The sequence below is a fragment of the Ceratotherium simum genome, chromosome 34 (assembly GCF_057802395.1).
Source record: "Ceratotherium simum simum isolate JZ-2026a chromosome 34, ASM5780239v1, whole genome shotgun sequence".
Lineage (NCBI taxonomy): Eukaryota > Metazoa > Chordata > Mammalia > Perissodactyla > Rhinocerotidae > Ceratotherium > Ceratotherium simum.
Window position 1 is genome coordinate 16,274,534 of NC_141933.1, and position 24,147 is coordinate 16,298,680.

General features: G+C 42.4%; 1 protein-coding gene across 17 annotated transcripts in view; it reads right to left on the reverse strand.

Moving 5' to 3' along the window:
• CTNND1 (catenin delta 1) overlaps positions 1-24,147 on the reverse strand; it is a 47,097-nt gene that overhangs the window by 2,343 nt on the left and 20,607 nt on the right. For 4 of the 17 annotated variants that reach the window (XM_014792850.2, XM_087422886.1, XM_087422888.1 and 1 more), the window contains 19 exons: positions 21,280-21,398; positions 19,755-20,043; positions 17,680-17,751; positions 16,457-16,609; positions 15,512-16,047; positions 11,851-12,314; positions 10,579-10,762; positions 9,585-9,702; positions 8,957-9,110; positions 8,540-8,557; positions 8,031-8,099; positions 7,098-7,225; positions 6,845-6,995; positions 5,900-6,092; positions 5,433-5,547; positions 4,812-4,899; positions 1,921-1,983; positions 600-703; positions 103-189 (listed from right to left, as the gene is read on the reverse strand). In XM_014792850.2, coding sequence (XP_014648336.1) covers positions 103-189; positions 600-703; positions 1,921-1,983; positions 4,812-4,899; positions 5,433-5,547; positions 5,900-6,092; positions 6,845-6,995; positions 7,098-7,225; positions 8,031-8,099; positions 8,540-8,557; positions 8,957-9,110; positions 9,585-9,702; positions 10,579-10,762; positions 11,851-12,314; positions 15,512-16,047; positions 16,457-16,609; positions 17,680-17,751; positions 19,755-19,949 — 2,892 coding nt within the window. In that variant the 5' untranslated portion in view covers positions 19,950-20,043; positions 21,280-21,398. The remainder of the gene's footprint in view (positions 1-102; positions 190-599; positions 704-1,920; positions 1,984-4,811; positions 4,900-5,432; positions 5,548-5,899; positions 6,093-6,844; positions 6,996-7,097; positions 7,226-8,030; positions 8,100-8,539; positions 8,558-8,956; positions 9,111-9,584; positions 9,703-10,578; positions 10,763-11,850; positions 12,315-15,511; positions 16,048-16,456; positions 16,610-17,679; positions 17,752-19,754; positions 20,044-21,279; positions 21,399-24,147) is intronic. The other 13 variants (XM_014792851.2, XM_087422889.1, XM_087422890.1 and 10 more) reach the window with 7 other exon arrangements.

Here is a 24,147-nt window from a genome sequence, read left to right on the forward strand (position 1 = left end):
ACTAGTGTCTCGGGCCTGATCAGATCAGCATGATTGGCAAACTGCTGGCACACAGGGGCCTGCTTCCTCGAGGATGATCTTGGGGGTGGCTGGAGGACATACCATGGGGGGGTAAGACACTTGGTCCCCCTCATCATCCAAAACCAACATATCCAACTCTTCCTCCAGAGATTCCTGCCCCTCGTCCTGCTGTGAACACATGCAATTTGTTAGTATGAGAGTAAGTAAATAGTAACCACTTGAGTGTGTGCCAGATCTAGGGAAAACCCCAAAACTTGTAAACTCAAACAAAACAAGATAGTAGTAAGTGAAGGGCAAGACATTCAAGAAAAGGCAGGGACAGGAAGATAGTGATGTGAGAATAGATCAGTTGGCGTTAGTCATATAAGTAACACGTTTATAGCCTTCCTTCCCCCATCTTGACCACCACAGAATGGCTCAAGAAATCCCGTCAGTCAAAACTCCCACTTTTTCCCCAAAAACTCCTACCAGAAAAGGATGCTGTCTTTCACTAGGTACTTTTCTCCTATTTCACAAAACATGCAGGCTTCAAAACAGAACTAGTCTTAGAAGGATAACAGCACATAAAGAAAATTTACCATCAGGGGTGTTCCCTTCAATGGCTCCATTTCACCTAGATCTCCGGATCGATCCAGTGTTCTGCTGTGGTCCCCTCTCTCATTCAGTGTGGAATAGTTGTTATCTAGTGAAAAAAGTACACAGAAACATGATATTCCTCTCTAGCATACTATATATATTAGTGTACCATATATATTAGTGCACAATACATATTAAGCAGTTAAGTGTGAGTTAGGCACCTCTGCTGGGAACTGAGCTTTGCCAAATGCTCCAGAAAGGCATTAAGGTCTGTTGGTCCCCGACTGAAAAAGAACTTGAATCTAATCAGGAAGCCACTACATACGAAATACACAGAGTATGACATATAATAATAAAGCTAAACTGAAGAGATCTGTCTATAAAGATTATTGGAATTAAGAGGAGAGAATGAGGTGTGCTGCAATAGTTAGGAAGGACCTAACAAATGAGATAAGACTTCAGTTAAGCATTTGGGGATGAAAAGAATTTAGAAAGCAAATGGCTGGGGGCCGGCCCTGTGGCTTAGCGGTTAAGTGCGTGCGCTCCGCTACTGGCGGCACGGGTTCAGATCTCAGGCGCGCACCAACGCACCGCTTGTCCAGCCACGCTGAGGTGGCATCCTACGTACAGCAACTAGAAGGATGTGCAACTATGACATACAACTATCTACTGGGGCTTTGGGGAGAAAAAGGGGAAAAAAAAAAAAAAAAGACAGCAAATGGCAAGGATGTTCCAATAGACGGTATTACGTGAGCCCACCTGTTTCAGGCGGGTGGAAACAGAGTACATGGAGAGAAGATAGAGAGGAAGCCTGGGATCACACTTTGAAAGCAACAATTTAGGGACACAAACCTGATTCTGTAGTAATGGGGAAAGCATATGAAGATTTTTATTTTTTGGGCCAGCCCCGTGGCTTAGCGGTTAAGTGCGCGCGGTCCACTGCTGGGGGCCCAGGTTCGGATCCTGGGCGCGCACCGACGCACCGCTTCTCCGGCCATGCTGAGGCCGCGTCCCACATACAGCAACTAGAAGGCTGTGCAACTATGACATACAACTATCTACTGGGGCTTTGGGGGAAAAAAATAAATAAATAAATAAGTTTTTTTTTTTTTTTAAAACCTTTGAGCATATGGGAATGAGGAAAAAAGTAAATGGATCAAGTTTTCCTAAATTTCCTCACATCCTTCCAAACGGAAATGTCCAGCCAATGCTCTTCCAGGATGGTAAATGGTGAGGGTGCTAGAAAGAATTGCAGAGCCAGACAGTTGTCCTTGTCCCAGTGAAACAGTACTCCATATCCTTAGGCAGGAATTAATCACCTACCTAACAATTTTGTGTTTGATCCCATATTGCTCATCTGAATTTCTTCCCGATCAGGTTTCTTATCTATATGGAGTCAGAAAGTTATCCAGGTCAAAAACCAACTCTTCAAAATCTATACTCATCATAAAAATTGCTCTCTAGTCTGTCCTCCCTCCCTCCCTCCCATCAAATTATTACTGAACACCCACTATGTGCCAGGCAGTAGACAAAGCTCTCGTGGGACTCTCCTACAACTCATAACATAAGAAATTCTAAGAGAGCAGTTTTCAAATATTTGGTCTCAAGGTCCCTTTACAGTCTTAAAAGTTATGAGGATGCAAAGAGCTTTCATTGGTGTGGGTTATATGTATTAATATCTACTGTACTGAGAAATTCTAAATATTTATTTCACTAAAAATAAACTTACTCCATGTTAACATAAATAACGCTTTTAATTTTAAAAAAGGCATTGTTTTACGTTTTTGTACATCTTTGAAGTTTGGCTTAATAGAAGATAGCTGGATTCTCATATCTGCTTCTGCATTCAATCTGTTGTGATGTTATTTTGGTTGAAGCGTATGAAGAAAATCCAGCCTCACACAGATAAGAAGTTAGAAGGGGGAGGAGAATTTTAATAGTCTTTTCAGATAATTGTGGATATTCTCTGATAGTATACTAATACTCAACACGTAGAGTTTCTTTAAGGTTAGCAGCAATATGGAATCTGAATCCAAACTAATGACATCTTCATATGCTGTTAAATTAAAATCCATTGATCTGTCTTGCACTTTGAATGGATCAATTCCCTGTGCATGATTTTAGAACATCATGCATTAGTCACTTGGAAAATACTGGTTCATAGAGTTATGCAAGTCTTCTAAACGTTAACACATTTCACTATACAATATCAAAAAAATCACATTCATTAATATCACCACTGATTCATTGAAAAAGTCCTTTAAGTATTGAGATGTTACCAGGCTCACAGTGGTAGATACGAAATTATAATTTTCACTTGAAACTTCAGTACTGTCAGTTATTTTTCCTCAAAGTGACAAGCTTGCTGTACCGATTTTCAAGAAAATGTCTGCCAAATACCCAAGTCTGAATAACCAGTTTGTCTGTCAGTCATTTTTTTCAAGTAAAAATGGTATTCCATAAAAAGTGGCTAGTCCAACTAGTAACTCAATAGCACAACTGCTTTTCTTCAAGACAACCATCACGCTTTGGCATGCAGCAGAGTACTTGATGAGTACCTCCTATTTCCCCATCACAGAGTATTAAAAAGATGTGTACTCACGGGTAGAAACAGTAAAATAATTTTTACAGTTCCATCAAGTACATTCTTAAGAAATTTGCTCCTTTTTTAAACTGTGAGTACACAGCAATAAAGACTACAATGAATAAGGACCAGCTGGGTGGTGGTGTGGTTAAGTTCACGCACTCCACTTCGGTGGCCCAGGGTTCGCAGGTTCGGATCCCAGGTACAGACCTACGCATCGCTCATTAAGCCATGCTGTGGTGGCATCCCATATACAAAACAGAGGAAGATGGGCACAGATGTTAGCTCAGGGCTAATCTTCCTCAGCAAAAAAAAAAAAAAAAAAAAAGACTATGACAACTAGTTTGGTTTGGTGTCATTGCCCTGGTTTATGCTCAGCCTCCAGCAATAAGCACCAACTGCTGTTTCTGCACCATCAGCACAATGTCAACAGACATGGGGACCCTCAGACCACATTTCAAGAACCCTGACTGAGGTAAAAACCAACGGTCATTAAGATAACAAGGGTTACAATACACACAAGTGAAAAAGAAGACATTTTACAAAATAAAATATATAATTCATCTTTTGGGGAAAAATGTGTTTGCTCACATGGCAAAAGTGTTTAAAAGATATAACTGAAAATAGCAGTGGTTATCTCTAGGTAAGAGAATAAGTGATTTTTTATTGTTATTTTCCTGGTTGTTTCAACAGTAAACATCCATGTATTATTTGGTATTATGTGGAAATTTAAAAGGAAAAAAACAACCATTTTGCAGTAATATACATATATCAAATCACTATGTTGTACACCTTAAATTTATACAACGCCATATATATCTCAAAGAGAGAAAATAAAGAGACTAGGGTTCACTTTCTAGTCATTTTAAGTCCACAAGCAAAGACAGGGAACCACACCTGGCTAACTGCCTGTTTCGTTTTATTTTTTTTTCTTTTTTTTGTGAGGAAGATCAGCCCTGAGCTAACATCCATCGCCAATCCTCCTCTTTTTTGCTAGGAAGATTGGCCCTGGGCTAACATCTATGCCCATCTTCCTCTACTTTATACGGGACGCTACCACAGCATGGCTTGACAAGCGGTGCATCAGTGCACGCCCAGGATCCGAACCTGCGAACCCTGGGCCGCCGAAGCGGAGTGCACACACTTAACCACTATGCCACCCGGCCAGCCCCTTGTTTTATTTTCTAATGCTCAGGACTAGCAGCTGCTGTGTTACAATCCTGAGGCGAAGTACTATCCCCCTCAACCAAAAGACTAGCTCATTTAGAAATAAATATATATCTTATTTCTTAGATAGTAAGCACACTGAAGAATAGTAGATGTGGGGCCGGCCCGGTGGCGCAAGCAGTGAAATGCCTGTGCTCCGCTGCGGCGGCCCAGGGTTCACTGGTTCGGATCCCGGGCACGCATTGACGCACCGCCTGTCACACCATGCTGCGGCAGCGTCCCATATAAAGTGGAGGAAGATGGGCATGGATGTTAGCCCAGGGCCAGTCTTCCTCAGCAAAAAGAGGAGGATTGGCAGATGTTAGCTCAGGGCCGATCTTCCTCACAAAAAAAAAAGAAGAAGAAGAAGAAGAACAGTAGATGTGGAATAAAAGCAGAGGGGTATGTCCCCTGGATACTGTACCTGATTTCTGGTTCCGGTCAATGAGAGGGAGTGTGCTATCATCATATGAATGACTGCCCTGGCTTCTAGAAGCATTGTTTAGATTCACCTGGAGGCAAACAGAATGCAATACTGTCATAGAGCACTGAATTCACCCATATCTTATCCCTCATGGGGACAGATCTTTAGGTCCCTATTCCCAAATACAACTCTCACCAAAAGGGTTAAATAAATACCTACATAATGAAACAAACTAGGATATTATGGCTTCTATTTGTGTTCCTGAACAGATTACAAAGGTACCAAACACTCATACTATCAGAAATCTCAGAAAACGGCTAACTCCTTCAAAGGGCTAAGGCAGAGTTGGGGAAAAGTCAAAAAGGCCATCAACCTCCATCGCCACCAGCATTTATAGTATGCTATTAGACAGAGGAAGACCAGAGTTATTTTGGCAGCAAATGAACTGTAGGCACCATTCTTTTTTGGGGAAGAGTAAACCAAATGATTTCCTTACGAACAGAGACTTGGGTCAAAAGCAGATTTAGTGTGATAGGGAAACAGAAGAAACCAAAGAGAGAAGCATAATCATAGACCAAGAAAAAAAAAAGGTAAAAGTCTCAGTCCCAAGAGATATTCTACCTGAAAGTCTGATTTCTTCCATCCTTCTTTTTCCAGTGGCTTCCGCAGTTCCTTATAGCCCCAGATTGTCTGTAATACAAGTGCTGCTGCTCGACCTTCTTTTTCTGAGCGGTTCCTTATGAGGAAAGTAATACCATATGGAATCTGGATGTAAGACTAGGGAAGAAGCTGAGAATCTATACGTTCTAATATAAAGTAACGTAAGAATATAAATGCCAAAATGCGCAAGATCAAGTATTCACCAAGACCCGTATTCTGTCCCAAACAGTGACACAAAAAAATGTTTGATGGAAGAGTCTGTTATCAATTTATGGATCAACACTAACAAAGAAAATGGAGCGATACCTCTTCACACTTTACATGTGAACAAGGGAAAATAACCTTAGAAAATAGGAGAAACCTCCTTGCTAGCAACGACCCTCTCATACTCAAATTCTTCCAGCTATAATTTTAAGTGTTAAGCTCACCCTGATTTGTTGATCAACACCAGCTTCTCAATACCCTGTGTCTCTCGAAGCTTTTTGGCAGCCTCCAAGTTCTCGGCAATAACCTCATTGATGGTGTTCAAAATAGAGACCACGGTGTCTTCAGAGAAATTCTGGGAAGGGCTCTGCTGCCCTCCTGGCAGATTCTTTACCAAGTTGGGAATAGCATGTTTACCTACAACGGTAAGAGAAAAGGAACATGTGCAGGAAGAACAAGCTGAGTCAGGTTAGGAGGAGCCTAACACTATGCGTAACTGCATTGATCATATAAAGTATAGCCACTGCCCATGTGAATTCACTTCCTACTCCTGTGGGATTATAACATCAAAAGAACAAAGGACCTGGAATAGCAATGAATTTATTGTCCTTCCTATTCTTTTATTTATTCTCTCCTTCTTCATTCATGTTGAAACAATCTGAATACTGTATATCAAATATGATACACAGTCCTTTCAGATGTTCTAATGAAAACAGTATATTTAACATTATAATAGTTTAATAGAATACAGTCATTATGAATTTAAAAAAACAAAAAGCTGGGCTTTGCCACTTATGAGCTATACTAACTGTGCAAATTACTTAACTTCCCTAACCCTCAGTTTCCTTATTCTATAAAAAAAAAAAAAAAAAAAGGACCTTTATAAAGTGGTGACGACTAAATGAGAACATACAGAAGTGCTTAACTAGGCCTACTAACAATGTAAGTGCTTAATAAATAATAGCTATTAACATTCTAGTTCTGAAGAGTCATCACTTCTTGTCCTTCTAAGAACCATTACACTATAACCTCTCCAACCCTCGGTTCACAAACGATGGAGGGCTAGGATCCTCCTTCTCTGTCATTTCAATAAATAAATTGTTTAGCACCTGCTGGATTAAAGGCACTGTACTAGGTGCTGAGGTAAAGGTTAATGTCCAACTCCTTACCAATTAATTCTTTGTTGCGAGCATCCACGGCCAGATTTCTCAGTGCTCCAGATGCAGCTTTCACCACTCGCTCATGTTCATTGGTCAGGAGGTCAGCAATGGCAGAAAGAGCCTTCTCTTGACGCAGAGCGGAGCGGATGTATCGACCATACTAGAAGTAGCACAAGGAAAGAGGTGGAACAGATTATAAATGACCACAAACTAGTTAGCTAAGTTGTCTCACCTCCAAATCCATTTTCTAAAAGGTACTCACTGTCCAGCGCCCAGCACACAAGTTCTGGATAGCTCCAGCTGAGGCTTCTAGGATGGCAGGAGTCTTGCTTTCCTTGAGAAGTGAGATGTATATCCGAACCACCTCTGGCTGAAATAAAAGCTCATAGCCTGCACAAGAAAGGGCAAGAAAGCAGAGGATGCTAATCAGTACCTACAAACCAGGTGCTGGCTGGCTGAAGTCCAGCCTGGATTGATGGATTTGTGCTCCTACAGGATTAAATTCCCTAAACTCTCTTATTTGCCCAACAGCAAACTCAGAGGCTTGACTCCATGCCTTCTTAAGAATAATTAATCCACAGTAAGAGCAGAACAGATAGCAACTCATCATATGCAACTCCTCTCTCTGCTTCCTCCTTGCCTCTTTTCTCCCAGTTTACTTTGGCCTTGCTTGGCACTCAGGGCATGGGTACTCAGGGGATTCATTTGCTCACTGATAGCACTCAGGTTTTAAGATTCCTCATCTCAAATGAATTATTTCTAACTTAACTGAGTCATTCTGTCCACTTTTACTAAGTAAAAGGGCCTATCATAGAGAGCTGTAAATTTTGGACTCACTCTACTGATGAATATAAAGATTCAAACTGTGATAAAGAGGCTTCTTATAACAGGTAAAGTTTAAGTCCCAAGAACTGTAGTAGCCATTTAGGGTACCTAAGTTTCTGGTCTAGACTACCATCAGGACCTTATCGTATCCTCAAGTAATCTGAATAGCTGCCATAACAAGCAGTCCTTTGTAAGTTACTGCTATCATACCACGGAGTTTCCCAATACTCTCACCATCGCTTCAAATCCATTAAGTCCGACAAGAGAGAACAGTGAACATACTGCTTAGCCTACTGTTAGGCTACCAAATACTTCTCTGTGGTCTACATTTACGAGACCCTTGGAGACCGAAAAGAAAAAGATAACTTACCTCTAGCAGGACTAGTTCTTTTAGGGAAATCCACTGTATCATTTGCTGGATCCTCTGTGGGTTTTTTCCCTTTGGAAATTAAAAAAAGGAGAGAGGGGAAAAAAGTTTAAGAAAAGAAAGGGTCCACCTGGTGCATTTTCTATTCTTCAGTCAAAATCTTTGGATCAGAGATGCATCAAGAAGGGTAACAACAAAAAATAAATCAGGGCCCCCAGCTTGTCTCAGCATGGAGCTGTGCAGAAACAAGGATAGAAAACAGGCAGCAAATAGGTAAGATAAGGATAACCACTGTTGTTGCTATTGTCCTGAGTTCTGATAACTGGGACTGCCCAGAAATAGCATGCCATGAGCCATTAGCTCAGAAAAGCTAACCTTGTTTCAATGGTCTTTCTCAACTGAATGTTCCTACATGCATCCACAGGGAAGGGTTAGGCAAGGAACTACGAGGGAAGCTAAAACCCGAACATGCAAATTAGAAGTAGATAAGCGCCTTAAAAGATTCCACTCACCTCTGGAGAACCACTCATCTTCCAGTGCGTCACCCAAGGTGGAAAGCAGAGGAGAGAAATGAAGGAAGAAAAATGCAGGAGAGAGATGTCAACAAGATCATGGGAAATAAGCAGGAAAGCAGAGAGGAAAAGAAAAACACAGGAAACACAAAGGAGGAATGGGGGAGAAGGCCCCAGATTAGTTGAGTTCTTGTCCTTCACTGCCCCAATCATTGATACCACTACCACCACCACCACCACCATCATCACTGCCTCGAATGAAGCACACAACACAGGGGAAGCAGCAACAGAGCAAAAAGACATCCTCGACTAGGCAGATTCCTGTACTGCTCGGCATGTATTCTGCACCTAACGCTAAGCGTTCCTTCCTCTCCCTGTCCTACGTTAAAGAGCAAGGAACAAGGAACAAAGACTCACCTTTGCCCTTCTTCGCCCCAAAGCAACTGGCAGCATGTGGCCCTGTATTGTTGGCAACACTGGGAGGGGCCTCTTGGTAACGTTCTGCCTGTGGGATCTCCCGGTGAACTTGATACGACAAGTTCCGAAGGAGGCAAACACAGTTCTCCACAAGCTTGGGAACACAAGACAAAAGGCTCAACAAGAGAAGAGAATGCCGATAGTGATTTCCCAGCAAGTAAAGGCTTCATGATTCAGGTATTAAAATATTGATCCTCAAAAGCATAGCCCAATCCATCATCTCTCACAAGGCCTCTTAGGTGCCCCAAGCTTTGCAAAATCCTTGTAGCCTCAGGCTAATAGAAGGTTTCTGCCACCATTTGGTGTGTGACACAAAATTTAAGGTCACTCTGACGTTTTCCTACTTCGAAAAATGTACAGCCTTGGAAGTACAGCTAAACAGCTTTAAAATATATTATGTAGGTGAAGGAAATTCTAAAGAAAATATTTTCTTCTGAGGTGAACACCTGCTTTAGGGAGGAGGGGCTGGTATAGGTATCTAATGTTATCTGAAAGCCTGAGATGATCGGTCTGCACTACAGGTACCTCATGGTTGTTGTGAATGGAATTCATTCATCCATTAACTCACCTTGCTGTCCGAGTCTTTCTGCCCAATCTCAGCCTGAACAATGAAAATGAGGGCATCCACTAAACCATCACATTCCCGAAGTTTCCGGCGAGCTTCACTCCTCTCTGAGCTGACATTTCTGAGGGGAAAAGGAGAGGCTTCAAGGTGACTCAAATCCAGAAATCCTCCCTTAATACCCTTGACAGCTATAAGCCTCCTCAATACCTTTTCTATTCAGTATAACAAATAGTGAATACACGTTATAAGCAAGGCACTGAAGTTGACAGAAACTTGAATAAGATAGTCCCTGCTCTCAGGACATTTATAACCAGACCGGGGGTGGGGGGTAGGTGTAAACAAAGTATATCAACAAAGATAATTTAAGATAGAATAGATACTTCTTATATGGAAGTACAAATGAAGAATGGGGCAGAGCACATAGGAGTACATTGCAAAGAAAGAAAGAATATATTGCAGCATCTATAGGATAAAAGAAGAAGAAATTAGGAAAAGTTTCATGAAATAAAGGCACTTGAGTTTAGCCTAAAAAGATAAATAAGGAGAGAAGGGCATTGCAGACTGAAGGAAGAACAGATCTTCCTCACCCCACCCCCTATCCTTCTAGTAGTCTGAACTCTTGTTGCATTTATCACAGTCTGAAGTGAAATACAGATAATTGAGGGCAAGGATACAGACACACAAGCCCAGGACCAGACAAAGTGCCTTACAGGTGGTAGGTACTGAACAAACGTTTACCAAGTTAAATGAACAAACTCAAAGAGGCACAGCAGTGAGGAGGACGTATGGGGAACAGCAAGTAAACCGACATAGCAGGTGTATGCAGTACACAAGGGAGTAGTGACAAAGGTAGAAAGACAGGTTGGAGTCAGAGTTTGCAATAGAGATAGGAATGGAGGCTAAATGACAGGCTAAAGAAGTTAAACCTTTTTTTAAAAAGAAATTTAAGTTAGTCCTCAAAAATTCAATCTTCATACTCTGAAAGCCCTTATGTTACCTAAGGCAGCCAGCTGTGTTGGTGAGCACCGACTCCCACTCAATATGGCGTGGCTTACAATCTTCATTAGGTTCCCGCTCCCAACCAGAATGCGGAATGATCACTTCATCTGTCAAGGCATGCAGTGCATGGTCCACAATCTCCATTTTGATTGAGTCATGGGATGAAAGATTCCACAGGGTTCCTGGCAGAGACAACTCATCAGATAGTTCTCCAACACCCAAGACAACACGTTTGAAGAATGCCAAAGAGAATCTCCTATTCCATCATTTCCCAGTCTTCCCCAATGAGCAAATACCTTGTAACGATATTCAAACTTTTATAAGAAATATATTTCACATTATGGTTCAATACAAATATACTTATCATGAAACAGTTTTATAAAACAATACTTACTATACGCAATGTTCTCTGTGCTATCTACACCCGAGTTTCCCAACCTCAGCACCACTGACGTTTTGGGCCAGATAATTTCTTGTTGTGGGAGCTGTCCTGTCCATTGTTAGATGTTTAGCAGTATCTCTGACCTTTACTCATTAGATGCCAGTAGCACTCCCTCCCCCACGTCCCAAGTTATGACAACCAAAAACATCTTCAGACATAGTAAATGTCCTCTAGGGGCAAGAATCAATGGTCTGTACTATTTCTTTTTCCCTCTTTCTTTCTTTCTCTTGTAATTCTGGTTGTGATCCACAAAATTGTGCTCAATACACACTAATTAATCATAACCCACAATCCAAAAAATCATTTTTCTAAAGCAGGGACCACACGCTCAAATGTCTATACATGTCAGGCAGGTGAGTCAGGACAAGCAAATACTTAAAAGAAATTAAAAGAATGTGGACAAATGACAATTGACACTCAGCTTCAATGCTTGGGAGACAATTTCCTATATGGCAGTAGTTGGTCAGAGACAAGAGAATGTGTTGGGGATTACTGCAAACTGGAGAGCTTAGGTCCCAGTCAGCTTAGGGCAACTACTGCCAGGTAGCAAAACAGATCTATTGTTACCAGTTCTTGCACATTTTTAACAGAAGCCAAGAATCTGGAATTTTAAGTCAAATCTTCTGAATTTTAAACATTAGCAACCAATTCTTTAAAATTTTGAAAACCTTGCATGACCAAACAAATCTGTGAGATGAATTTGACCCAAAGGCCACCAGTTCACAACCTTTAACCAAAATTAAAAAGACCGAAATCCTTCTAGCTCTCAACATCTCTAGGGGTAACAGTGACCCTAACCTAGCAGTTTCCCTTGTGCCTAGAACTCACCAGTAATGACTTCAGTGAGATCCATATCGCGAGCCTTTCGGAGCAATCGCACAAGGGCAGGAACACCATCACAGTTTTTTATGGCAATCTTGTTATCCTGGTCACGCCCAAAAGAGATATTCTTGAGAGCTCCACAGGCTCCAAGGTGCACTTCCTTTTTTGGGTGGTCTAACAATCCCACCAGTACTGGGATGCCTTTTAGCTTCCGAACGTCGGTCTTCACCTTGTCATTGCGGTAGCACAAGTGTTGCAGGTACGCAGCGGCATTGGACTTGACGGCATCCAAGCGGAATCCTAGCATGGCTATCACCTCCGGCAGCTCTGGCTGTCTCCAATTCGGGGGTGCGGGGCCTCCCTTGCGCAGGCTATCCAAACTTGCTAAACTTCCCCGTTCGTGCTGGGCCAAAGGAGCCCAATAGTACTGGTCCGATGGCACCTCCTCACCAATCATGTCTTCATAGCTCCTGCGGTGTTGGAAGAACCAAGAGGAAAGAGGAATACATCAAGCTGTCAAGTCTGGCTTCCTGGAGAGCTCCCATTACCCGTCATCTTCAAGGGACGAGTAATCTCAGCCCCAGTACACTAGATCTTAACTCTCCTTTGCATAAATGATACACTGATCAACTTTTCTTAATGAGTTAAGGTAATAATTTTAAATAAGGCATCTGCAATTAGACTAAAACTACCTTTTTTTCTGTGAATTTTACCAGCTTGGAGGAGAGTAATGAGTATTTAGAGATGTGAATCACAAATAAAGAACCAAATCTTGACTGCTGAGCATCTGAATGATACCTGACAGTTATTAACTTCTCTGGGTAGAGACTGAAATAAACCCTCAGACAGCAGAGTTAACCAAAGCAACGCACTCAATGCCACAGAGTCAGCACACAATAGCTAGACAGGAAATGAGGCATTTACACACAGGAAACAGCTGGTGGGATAAGACCCTTAAACACACTTTATATTTAAGCTTCTCTTTACCCTCTTTTGGAAATTATAAAAGAGGAGGTGATAGAGTAAAAACAGCACAGGACTTCTTGCTACGTCATATGGAGGGCTTCGCTTTGGTATCAACGAGGCATAAGCTTGAATATTAATTTTCACAGTTCATCCCAAGATCATCTCTGCTACTCAATAAATGTGTTCGAGACATGATTTCTAGCCTCCAATTTCTAAAGACAATACCTCCAGTTCTGTCAAAATAGAGACTACTGACCACAATCATATTTGAGATTCCCAGTCACTAAGAAAAGGAACAAGACAAAGCACAAAGCAATTGAAGGTAAAGAGACAAGTCTAACAGAGATCATTCTTCCTATTTCAGTACTAGCAACAACCACTAGAGGGTGAGTCTGTCATACTATTATTTATTCATAACCACTAGGAAGGAAGAGACCCATTATCTGTGAGCTCATCTCACTCTGTGGCTCCCACAGGAGAGAGGAGAATCTATTGTGTGGAACTCTCCAAATAAGCCCATTGTTTGTTCCACAAAACCATTCCCACTGCCACCAAATCCTCAAGGTTAGCCTGAGCAGAGGGCCTGCCTCATAGCTGTCAACGTCAACCACTCAACAGCGATTCAGATGGACAAAGCATTTAGTAAAAATCACCATTTTTTAATAGCACTGAAACAAAATGAACAGGCTATATGGCTAAGTTTTACAAGTAGACTACTAAACAGTTATGATAGTAAGATTCCAATTTAGTAGCAGAAAAATAAAGTCAGAATATGTTTCCAAGCGTAGGAAAAAGAACTCAAAGGAAACGCACCAAAATGTTAGCAGTAGTTCTTTATCAATGGATGGTGTGCTTTTCTGGGTTTTTCTAGTTTTGTAGTGAGCATGTTTTACTTTTATTATTTTAATATAAGCAATTACAAAAACAATTACCATAACCAAACTTTTGGTCACTCAAGATCTATTTTCTTCTTTTACAAGCTGTGGATCATGACATTCTTTCCTTTGTTTTACAAATAAAGCTGTGCGCAGAAAGATTAAATGACTTGCTTGAGGCTACATAGCTAGTGGCAAAGGCACAACTAGAACCAAGGTCTTTCGGTTCAGTGCTTTTTCCACTAATCACTCTGCCTCACTGTTTCATTTGACCTTGTATTACTCTCCTAGGCCCGGAACAGGAAGCAGCAAATGTTCTTGCTAGTCAAGCAGGTTTCCAAGTCCAGTGCTACCCAGAACAAACCCAAGAACCAGGCCCAAAAACCCTCTCTTGATGTCAACTGCCACAGCTAGCGACAGCAGAAAACGACTTGGCCACCAGCACCCACTTAGGTCCAATCACTCTACTAATGAGGGAGTCAGAAAAGGTAGACTTGTCAACAAGCAGAAGGAGCCAACACCCTGGGCAGACTCCTTCGGTGATAGCTGTTATCTACCACTGCTCCAAGCTGCACCAGTTTAGGTCTGGTGCCCCCTAGGAATAAAAGGTGAGTCACATGGGAATTGGATTAGCTGTCCAAAAGATACTTGAAAGGTGAGTGACTCAGGCTTAGATAATGAGGCCTCTACCCCTGGCACAGCCCAGTTCACTGTTAACCAAAGCTACTCAATATGAGGAAAATGAGCATGAAGACATTTGCTTTAGAAGGTCATGACCCATACAGAAATTCACCAACAGCTGCTAGGATATCCTTACCATCAAGACTTCCATAAATCTTCTCCCTTATTTCTTATTATTTCTCTTTGCCTGGAAAACACTGTCTCTGATTTATTCTCAAGTGGGGTTGGCAGCCCAAAGGCCAAACTTGTTTTATACAGCCACAGAACTAAGAATGGTTTTTATATTTTTAAAAGGTTGTAAAAAGAAGAACAACATACAACAAAAATGACATACGGCCTGCAAAGCCTAAAATAGTTCTATCTGGTCCTCTACAGAAAAAGTTTGCCAAGCCCCATTCTAAAGCATTCTCTCAAGGCAAACCATCCACCAGTCCAAACATCAATCACTCCCTTTTTCACACCACCAAAGAATCCCCAGGGATGAGTAGTAAATCAAAATAGGCAGCTGCTTAGTGACCTTTCAGAGTGTCACTAATGTACCATCCTCTAAGGATGCCACCCCCATTTCACTTTATAATCAAAGGTAAGAACCTAAGCACAAAGTGTCAGGGCTTTTGTGAGATCAAGGTTTGTTTTTAACTTGAGATTAAAACCACCACAGAGAGGGTTCTTATACCCTTAACTATCTATTCTGGCCCTGAAAGCCTAAAACTCTCAACTCTGTTCTTAATACCAAACCACAAGCTGAGGAAATTCACAGGAACAAGTGAGTATTCCACAGCCCCAGGCACCAGGCTCCTTTGTGTGGCTCCCTATGACCAAAAGGGGGTCAGATCTTAGGCAGAAATAGCAGAAACTCTTAGCATAGAAACAAAGGCCACTCTTCAGGACACAGAGCAGATAACCATCACAAGCCATTTTCTATAATTAGAATATATGATTTTTATAATGAAAAAAAGACAAAAAAGCAAGTAGATACTTAGTAAAATCAGAAAAGGGAAGAATAAGGTGGCCTTCCACAAAAAAAGGCAGAAGGGAGGGGGCCACAAGTGTCTCTGATCCCAAAAAATACTCAGAAGAAGAAGGAATAGCTACCCCTTTTCACTGTCTTGGAAAGAACCTTTCCTTCCCCTTTACTTGCCTACCTGAGGCGTCGGCGAGGGTCAGAGGGTGTCCCAGTTCGACGGGCAGTGCCATAATCAGACATCATGCCGTAATCCAGGTCATCGTAGGCTACGCTACGCTGATCATCCTCTAGCCCATAAGGCTCTGGATGAAAGCGATGCAGATCCACGCTGCTCCCACCTACCCGAACCTGGGGCTGGGGCCCGTAGACATCCTGTCTACTAGGCGCCCGGTAACCCTCCATGCTGGGCCTATACCGCTCCTCAATGCGGGTCACCCGGGACAGACTGCCATAGTTGTCACTGCTACTTGGATAACCATCTTCATAGTGGCGGCTATATCCATCAGGAGGGTAGTGGAAGTTCCTGGGCAGGGTAGCAGTGCCTGCTTGCCCCACGTATGGACCAGGTCCCCCATTGCCATTCTTGCGGAAGTCACGACCCAGAGTCTGGATATAGTTGTTAGAAACTGATGAGGCATCCACAGGCAGCCCATCTGGTCCCATAGGGACTGGCTGTACTGTCCGTGTTGTCACAGTCTTCACTACTTTCTTCACCTTCACGTAAGGAAAGAAAAACAAAAAATTAATGAAGTGAACAATATACGCTTAAACTCTAGACCATTCTAAGAAAAGAAACAAACCCCTACCTCCAGCTCACTTTACCTAGAAATGCCTTACAATCTACTATCTACCCTTCTCTCCATCTTATAGGAAGTCCCCAAGTAGGAAAACTGCCCTGGCAGTAACTAAGTCTTAAGAGAAGCTACTATGGACCTTGATATACCTTCTCTCTTCTCCATACCACCGGATTTTCCCATGTCGCTGCTTCTGTCTGAGCAGAGGTCACTTTCTTTACAGATCAGTGGCCCTTCATCCACCCCAATTAACTTCTTAACCCCTCCCTTAACAGAGACCACAGAAGACCTCCTCCATCATCCCAGACCTTAGATAAGCCTTAGCTTACTGTGGTCTCTGTGCGCCGAGTGGTTCCATCATCTGAAGTCTCCACAGAAACAACAGACATGGCTCCCTCAGGGTCCTCCTCTGTGTAGGTCTCCACAATCTGCCCTGGCTCCTGCATCCTGGGGATGGTGCTATACAGAAGGTGACTGTGATCCTATATGGAAAAGAGAAAAAGGAAGGAGCTACTATTGAGCCATACATATTAACAATCCACAGGGAGAAGCAATGTCTCCCTGAAGACGGAGACTCCTCATGCATCGTTTTTGAGCCCCAGGATTTTTAGAGGCATGGCTGTCCCCACCTTTTGAACTTGTACAAAAGGGCAGAAGATATAATTTCCCAGTTCTAGTCATTTAACAAATAAGAGCTAAATTAACTATAGCCACCCAATACCCAAGTGACAGAAACTGCAGATTGAACCTCCCAGTTCTGGTCATCTAAGTGAATATGAACTGTGTTAACTGCAGCTACATCTACATCTGAGTGATCCTCCAAAAAAGAAGTTCACCCAATAAAGAACTCCTAAGATGAACTAGAAAATCCCAATAAGAGCCATCTTCTGACTACCTCTATGTTACTCTTCAGATACTGTCCAAGGCTCATGACCAACCAGATTTTAGGTAGGGTTTTCTGCAAAGTAGCAGAAAACTCAATCTAGAAAAGGGATGCAGGGCCAGCCCCCTGGCTTAGCGGTTAAGTGCGCGCGCTCCGCTACTGGTGGCCCAGGTTCGGATCCCGGGCGCGCACCAACGCACCGCTTCTCCGGCCATGCTTGAGGCCGCATCCCACATATGGCAACTAGAAGGATGTGCAACTATGACATACAACTGTCTACTGGGGCTTTGGGGGAAAAAAGGAGGAGGATTGGCAATAGATGTTAGCTCAGAGCCGGTCTTCCTTAGCAAAAAGAGGAGGATTAGCATGGATGTTAGCTCAGGGCTGATCTTCTTCACAAAAAAAAAAAAAAAAAAAAAACAGGGATGCAGTAATTGAGGCATCAAATACTGGATTAACGGTCATTAAAATTGATTCCAAAATAAAACTATACACACATATATATAGAGAGAGAGACACTCCACTTTTTTATTTTCCTAAATGAAAGAAACTAATTAACAGGTGCTTACAATATGCCAGACACTTTACAAGAATCCAATATGCTCTTACAAGCTGGGGAAGTAAGAAGATATGAATAAAGCAACCCAGACCTTGAGTCAAAAGAGTTACCTGGGGTCCGTTGAGTTTCAGATCTGAAAATTTCTGTCGCTCAAGGTCAGCATCGCCCACGAACCGGCCGTTCTGAAACATAACCCACAAGAACACAATTCATTTTGTGGCCTTCCTTTGCTCTACCAAACACAAATGATCTTTTTTCCAAACAGGAAAAGGGCTTTCAAGAAGATATTTGTGGCCTGGAGTCCTTCTGTCAGTACTCATAAAAAAACCACATCACTCCTTAGTCTTAGCACTTTCCTCTAAATTGGAATCAGACCCGGAACTCGGGCAGACTGGGTCTCTGGAACATAAGAATATAAGCTTCATGAGGGCAGAGGGATTTTTTGTTTTGTTTCATTTTTGTTCCATGACGTATTCCTGGTGCCTTGAACAGTGCATGGCACATCATAGGCACTCAAAAACTATTTGCTGAGTAAATAGCAGAGACTCAGACAAGTTCCCCAACACACAATCTTTTTTGGAAAGCCATAAGAATATAAGAAAAGTTGGAAAGGCTAGGTTGGGGGGTTTCCAAAAGCCTTCTTTATTGTTCCATGCATCTTCATGCTGTACTACCATTGGAAACTCCCATACCAGGCAGCTTTTTAAAGAAAGAAGCAAGAGATATGAGTCTCCCTTTCCAAGTAGGAAGAAAACAAGTACCCCAACTGCCCTCGGGCAAACAGATGTCTGAACATCTTCATCACCAATTATTAGAGCCACAGAACACATATGAAAATGTCATTCTTAAACCATTCTGTCAAACAGCAGCCAATAATCTAGCGACATTATACTACTACGTAAAAAAATACGTTTGACTGCTCCTCTTCTAATAGAATACAGTGAGATCCAGACACCTTGGGAGACTTCCCCCGCCCTACTCCCATTACATAGGGAGTGCAATGCTGAAGGGAGAGGAAGTTAAACATTACCGTCAGGAAGAAGGAAGGGTGTGGTTTCACTGCTGAGCAGAAGTTAAAAATAAGAGAGAGAAACCGTGTACTAAATCCTGGAATTCCCCACCAGCTCCAAGCCTGAGCAGTCCTGCTCTCCCCTTTCAATATATACCTGTCATCCCAACCCTCTTCTGGTTCCTATAAAAATCCTAGGAACACTGCAAATCTAAGATGATTGCCACCAAATTCCTGATCATTCCCCAGTCGGAATTCTGTCTTCTCACTCAACATGCTCCTCAACATGAGGGACCTACTCTGTCTTAAAAAAATAAATAAGTAATCAATGAAAAGGACTATTGGAGCATGAGCACTGTTCTTAGTTCCCACCAGAGACGTCTTAAGATGCAGTCTATCAGGCAACGCCTACTAAACACACACACACAGACAAAACCTCAGACAGATTACATCACAGCAAAGTCAGACTAGGGAAACCATAGGAAACACAAGACACTTCTCATTTCTAACACCAGTTCTCCCAAGTCACATCACAGAGTCAGCCAACCCAGAGACCACTGGCTCCTGTGGTTATTCGGGTTAAATAGCAGCATGATGCTCCCTCTCCAACTCTTAACCAACAGAATTAGCAATGACCCCTTCCTCCAAAGACATGATTTACACAGCCAACAAAAAGAGCACACTAGGACAATATGGAGCAGGAATGCACAATTTATGGACAGTGCCACACCTTCTGAGAAGACTGTTCCCTGAGAGAGACTGAACTAGAGCTGAGAGTACAAGATGCCCAACTTCCCCAACCAGTAAGCGGGCATTTACTTTCCTGAATTTTTGATACCAACGGGAACAAAAAGATCCAAGAAAACAGAAGTAACTTGAGTACAGCTCCAAACTATATGATCTACCATTACTAGAACTGCGTCCCAACACAGAAACCCCACTCCAGCAAAACAGAAAGTCAGATGGATGCTTCTAGAGATAAATCCACCCAACTCAGCACAGCAGTGATATTCCCTATCTCTTAATCAGTATTTATCACCCCTAGAAAGGTTCGTCATGAAGCGTGGGCACTGGACAGCCCATCACTATGAGGAGAGTAGTATCCCAAGAAGGATCATAGCCTCTCTATGACCATGCCAAAGTCCTACCTGCAGGTCTGATGGAGAGAGGGGTTACCTGATGCCGGCGGGTGAGGGTGCCGTTGGCCATGAGTGGGTTGGCATCTTGTGGTGAGACCCGGACGCGTTCCAGTTGCGCCGAGACGTGGCGCCGTTCCTCCTCCAGCGCCCGGGTCAGCTTCTCAAACTGGGCCTCTTGTTCCTTCACAGAGGCCAAGATGCTGGCGGTCGACTCCACCTCTGAGTCGTCCATGAAGGTAAGGGGCAGAGCCGCCGCAGGGCAGGGTAAAAAGGAAGGTGGATCACAGAGGGAGGAGGAAGGAGGGAGAAGGCCCCCTCACTTCACACTACCGGGAGAAGGTGAGAGAGAGGAGAGAAAAGGTCACAGGTCAGAGAAGACAGATGAATTATTAATCCCAGAGCCAAAGATGCCCTCTTGTGGTTTTACCGCAGTGCAGAAAGCAAGCCACCACCAAGCCTGGGAGCCCATCACCAGTGTCTGCTCAAGCAGGATCCTTTGCCCACTACCCTCTTTAACCCCACCAGAAGTAACTATTGAAAGGAAAGGTGCAACTACATCCAAGTCTCTATACTGTTGGTAAGAGAGGGAGAATGTGGCTAAGGGCTGTAGTCATGACATGAGATTAAAATTAGATGATTTTTCCCTAGAAAAACGTGCTGGCCTCAACTCACTGAAAGTTGTGACTCCACAGTACATACAAGCACTCACTGTCCTCAGGGGCAAAAGCCACTTCTGGAGATAAGGGGGCAGTACAGATCTTATTTAACCTCTCCCAAATCGGGACACTGAAATTGCTGCAGTGGTAGCAAAAGATACTAAATTAATATGCTAAATTAAAATGCCAATAAGAAATGGAAGTAGTAAAAAACTTCCTACCACCAAAGGCAGGAAACAAAACTAAGGCCTTCATATTTAATACATTTATAAAAGGGCCTTTCTACTTTTCAAAACTATACTACAATATTGAGGGCAAAATGTGTGCCTTGGCTAACAGAGACGAGAGCGCAATAGAACCACAAAAAATTCTATGTGTAAAAAGGCACCATTTTCAGCGACCTTCAACTCTTTGAGGAGTAGGAAAAGGAGCATTATGTTCAAACTATGAAATTGTCCCTCAAAGTGGTTCATAAGCCTCCAAACAGTCAATGGTTGGAACTTCCTACATCTCTGGTATCCTGCAGAAAGCTCTAAACAAACTATATTTCTACCTTTTCACTTATTCCAACTCAGAGTAAATATCCAAGTATCTAGAGGGTTTATGTGTACTATTTATGAAATATATGATAGTTATATAGAAATGAAGAGTTCTCCATACCCTATTACATAAATTGCAAGTTGGCTAGTAAATGGAAGGGCATTGTAGTCATACTGTTGGCCTTAATGGGGTTTCTCTCTTACAACTTGGCTATGGGAGACTTTATGGCCAGTCCAAAGTATACCATGTTGACAGGCTGGTTTTGGAACAAACCCTCTCCCCTATTCCCCACCCTCTCATCAACCCTCAAGAAAAAAAGGCACTTAAATTTGTTTTTATTCTTAATAAACATATTTCCATACACACCTGTTAAGAGGAGGTCGTAATTGATTGATTTAACACAGACAACAGCCCAGTCTAGATTCAAAAAATCATGGAAGAAGCATCCCAGCCACCACAGCAAGGAGGAAGCAGGAAGGAGAGAGCTGTAGAAATATTTAGAGGAAAAATGGGAATGAGAGGAAAATAAAATATACCCAATACATTAAAAAACAAGAGGAGCAAGGGCAACTATTGGGAGAAAGACAGTCTGGGAATGGAAGGGAGTCATTTAAAATATGACTTGAAATTGCTTAATATGACAAATGCCCTTCTGGCCTTTGCTCTGTATTCAGATATCTGGACCCTGGATGTAGTTTTCATTAGAACCTGGATTCTACTGTCATATCAGAGCTCCTCTGTTTGCATTTCTGTACAGAACCAGGAGCAGGTTATAGTACGGATAAAAATTCACTTATACCCCCTGTTCCCAGCAACCAAATTGGAAAAAAAAATTGCTGTTGGAATGCCCTTCCCCCTCCTTCCCACCCCGAAGGCAGAAACCTCAAAGCCCAGTCCCAGCATGCCCACAAAGACATTGAGAAACCAACGCAACAGTCGTGGTGGGGAAGACATGTAGGGACTAGCCTAGGCTGAGCCTTTTGCTTCAGTTCCCTTTCCCACGCTCCCCAGAGCCCCACCAAGCACAAATGCTTGGGCCTCTTTGCCTTAGAGTATATGCAGCATTCAGCAAGCAAGAGTACCCAGAGTAACTGATAAGCAGGTACCCAATAAAGTCCTTGATTCTCCATCACTAAGACTCCTTCCAGTGGATCCAGCCCTAAATCCAAGAATGTGGTAGCCCTTCTCTAAATTCCTCCTACTCCAGCTCTGGGCTCCTACAATCACTTATCAACTCCTGTTCTTCCTTCAATCCAAAGCCCCACTGTCGCTTTCTCAGATTTCCACCCTACATTCCAACAGGCCATTCAAAGGTCATTAATAAGTACCCTTATAAAAAAAAAAAAATGTTGCTCCCTTTTCATTTCCATTGCTTCATTTTAAACACTTGCCCTTATCCGCTATGTACAACGACCTATGAACCTTCCACACTAAGAGAACTCTGAGCTCAAGAGAGATTCTTCCAGTTCTGGGTTTCAACAGGGCCTGAACTGCAGTTACCACTCTGGCAGCCTCTGCCCTGTAATCTTCTTTGCTAATAAAAGCCCAAACTACCACTATTATGGGGCATACAGAGACAACACTCCTTGCTGCACAGATAAATTGTCATTCTGCCATAAACGGCCACTTTTTGCCCCCACAACTAATTCAATAAACGAAGTTAGGAAGGGTAGTACGGAAACTACCCAGGGCTCTAGGTCAGGAAGCAATATCTTCTCCTATCATCATGGCTTTAAAAGCTGACCATCTGGCTCTAATTTGGAGACGAGGACAGCACAATTAAGTAGAAAGAGAAGATCAGATTCCTAGGCCTAAAAGCATGGGGAGATTTGCTGCCTCAAAGAAGGCAGAAACAGAGGCTATGCAGGATAGAATAGGACTCAGAAGACTGGTCCCTGTTCTGGCTCTATCTCTAGCCAACAAGGGCAGTAAGTTACTGCCAAATTCTCATCTGTAAGATGACAATACCACCAGCCCAGTCTAACTCATAGTTGCTGTGAGGATCAGGTGAGATAATATATGTTATACAAATGTGAGGTATTAAGTTGTTTCAAGAGTTAGTTTCTATCTTCCAATTACATTACTTAATGCTAATGCCTCAGTCCAAAACTATTTTGTGAAATAGTAGATGAAAATAACTGGATCAAGAGCATAACTGGGTTCTAAGGAGTGGATGAGCTGGTTTTCCTACTCCAACTCTATTTACTAGGAGGTCCCACCTAAACCAGTGTTTCTGGGACATAGAGTGCTTCTCTAGTGCTTGGCAGTCATCAAGCATTACACATCTGCTATAGTAAGTTCTTGATTCCTTATCTGAGGTCTTAGCAGTTTTTAACCAAGGAAAAAGGGAAGGTGAAAAGAACTAACAATTACTAAATGTTTTACATTTATTATCCTGGCAATCTTTACAACAACCCTAAGGAAGTTTATTGCAAATGAGAAAATAGGCTCTAGGGGAAAAAATTACCCAACTTCTCAGTCAACAGCCAATTTTGAATTTAAACCCAAGTGTATGTCATTCCAAAGCCTGTATTCTCTTTCTACTACATGCTGTCAAGTCCAAAAAATACAAGCCCAGTATAAGATGAATGGCCCAGCCCTCTCCCCTACCCTTGAGAGTTTTCTTCCCAAATATCACAGGAAAAAGGGAAAAGAAAAGGTTTCCATTTTTCTTTAGGTTAAAGGGTTATCCATAATGTCTACATATAAGATATAAGTGAGAGAATGGAAATAAATGGGAGGAAAAAGAAAACGTAAGTGGGGAAAGAGAATGAAGCTGTTAGGCAAGCTATAGCACACTGCCTCACAATTCAGACACTAGCAGAAAGCTTCTTCTCTATGCCATACACATCATAAAAAAATTATACTCTGAACCAGACTCTGCCATTAACCATTAACTGACTTTGGCAGTTAGAGTCAGGAAAGTCTTATGAGTCCAGGCCAACACCTTTCCAGGATTGCAACTTAATATTTTCAAATGCATTACACTTGCTCTCACTAAAAAAAAACCATCAAGGAAGTGAGAAGGGGGGTGGGCAGAAAGCGAACCCTGCTATTCCCCTAAGACTAGATTTTCTGACAATAACTGGTTTTATTGTTAACAAGCCACACGTCCTATAGACCTGAGTCTACAGCAAGGCTCCTGCATTCAAGCAATGACAATGGTAAAAGAATTCCAAACCAAAAGAAGTTAAATTGAATCAAATATCCAAAAGGACCAAACAGTTGGAAAAG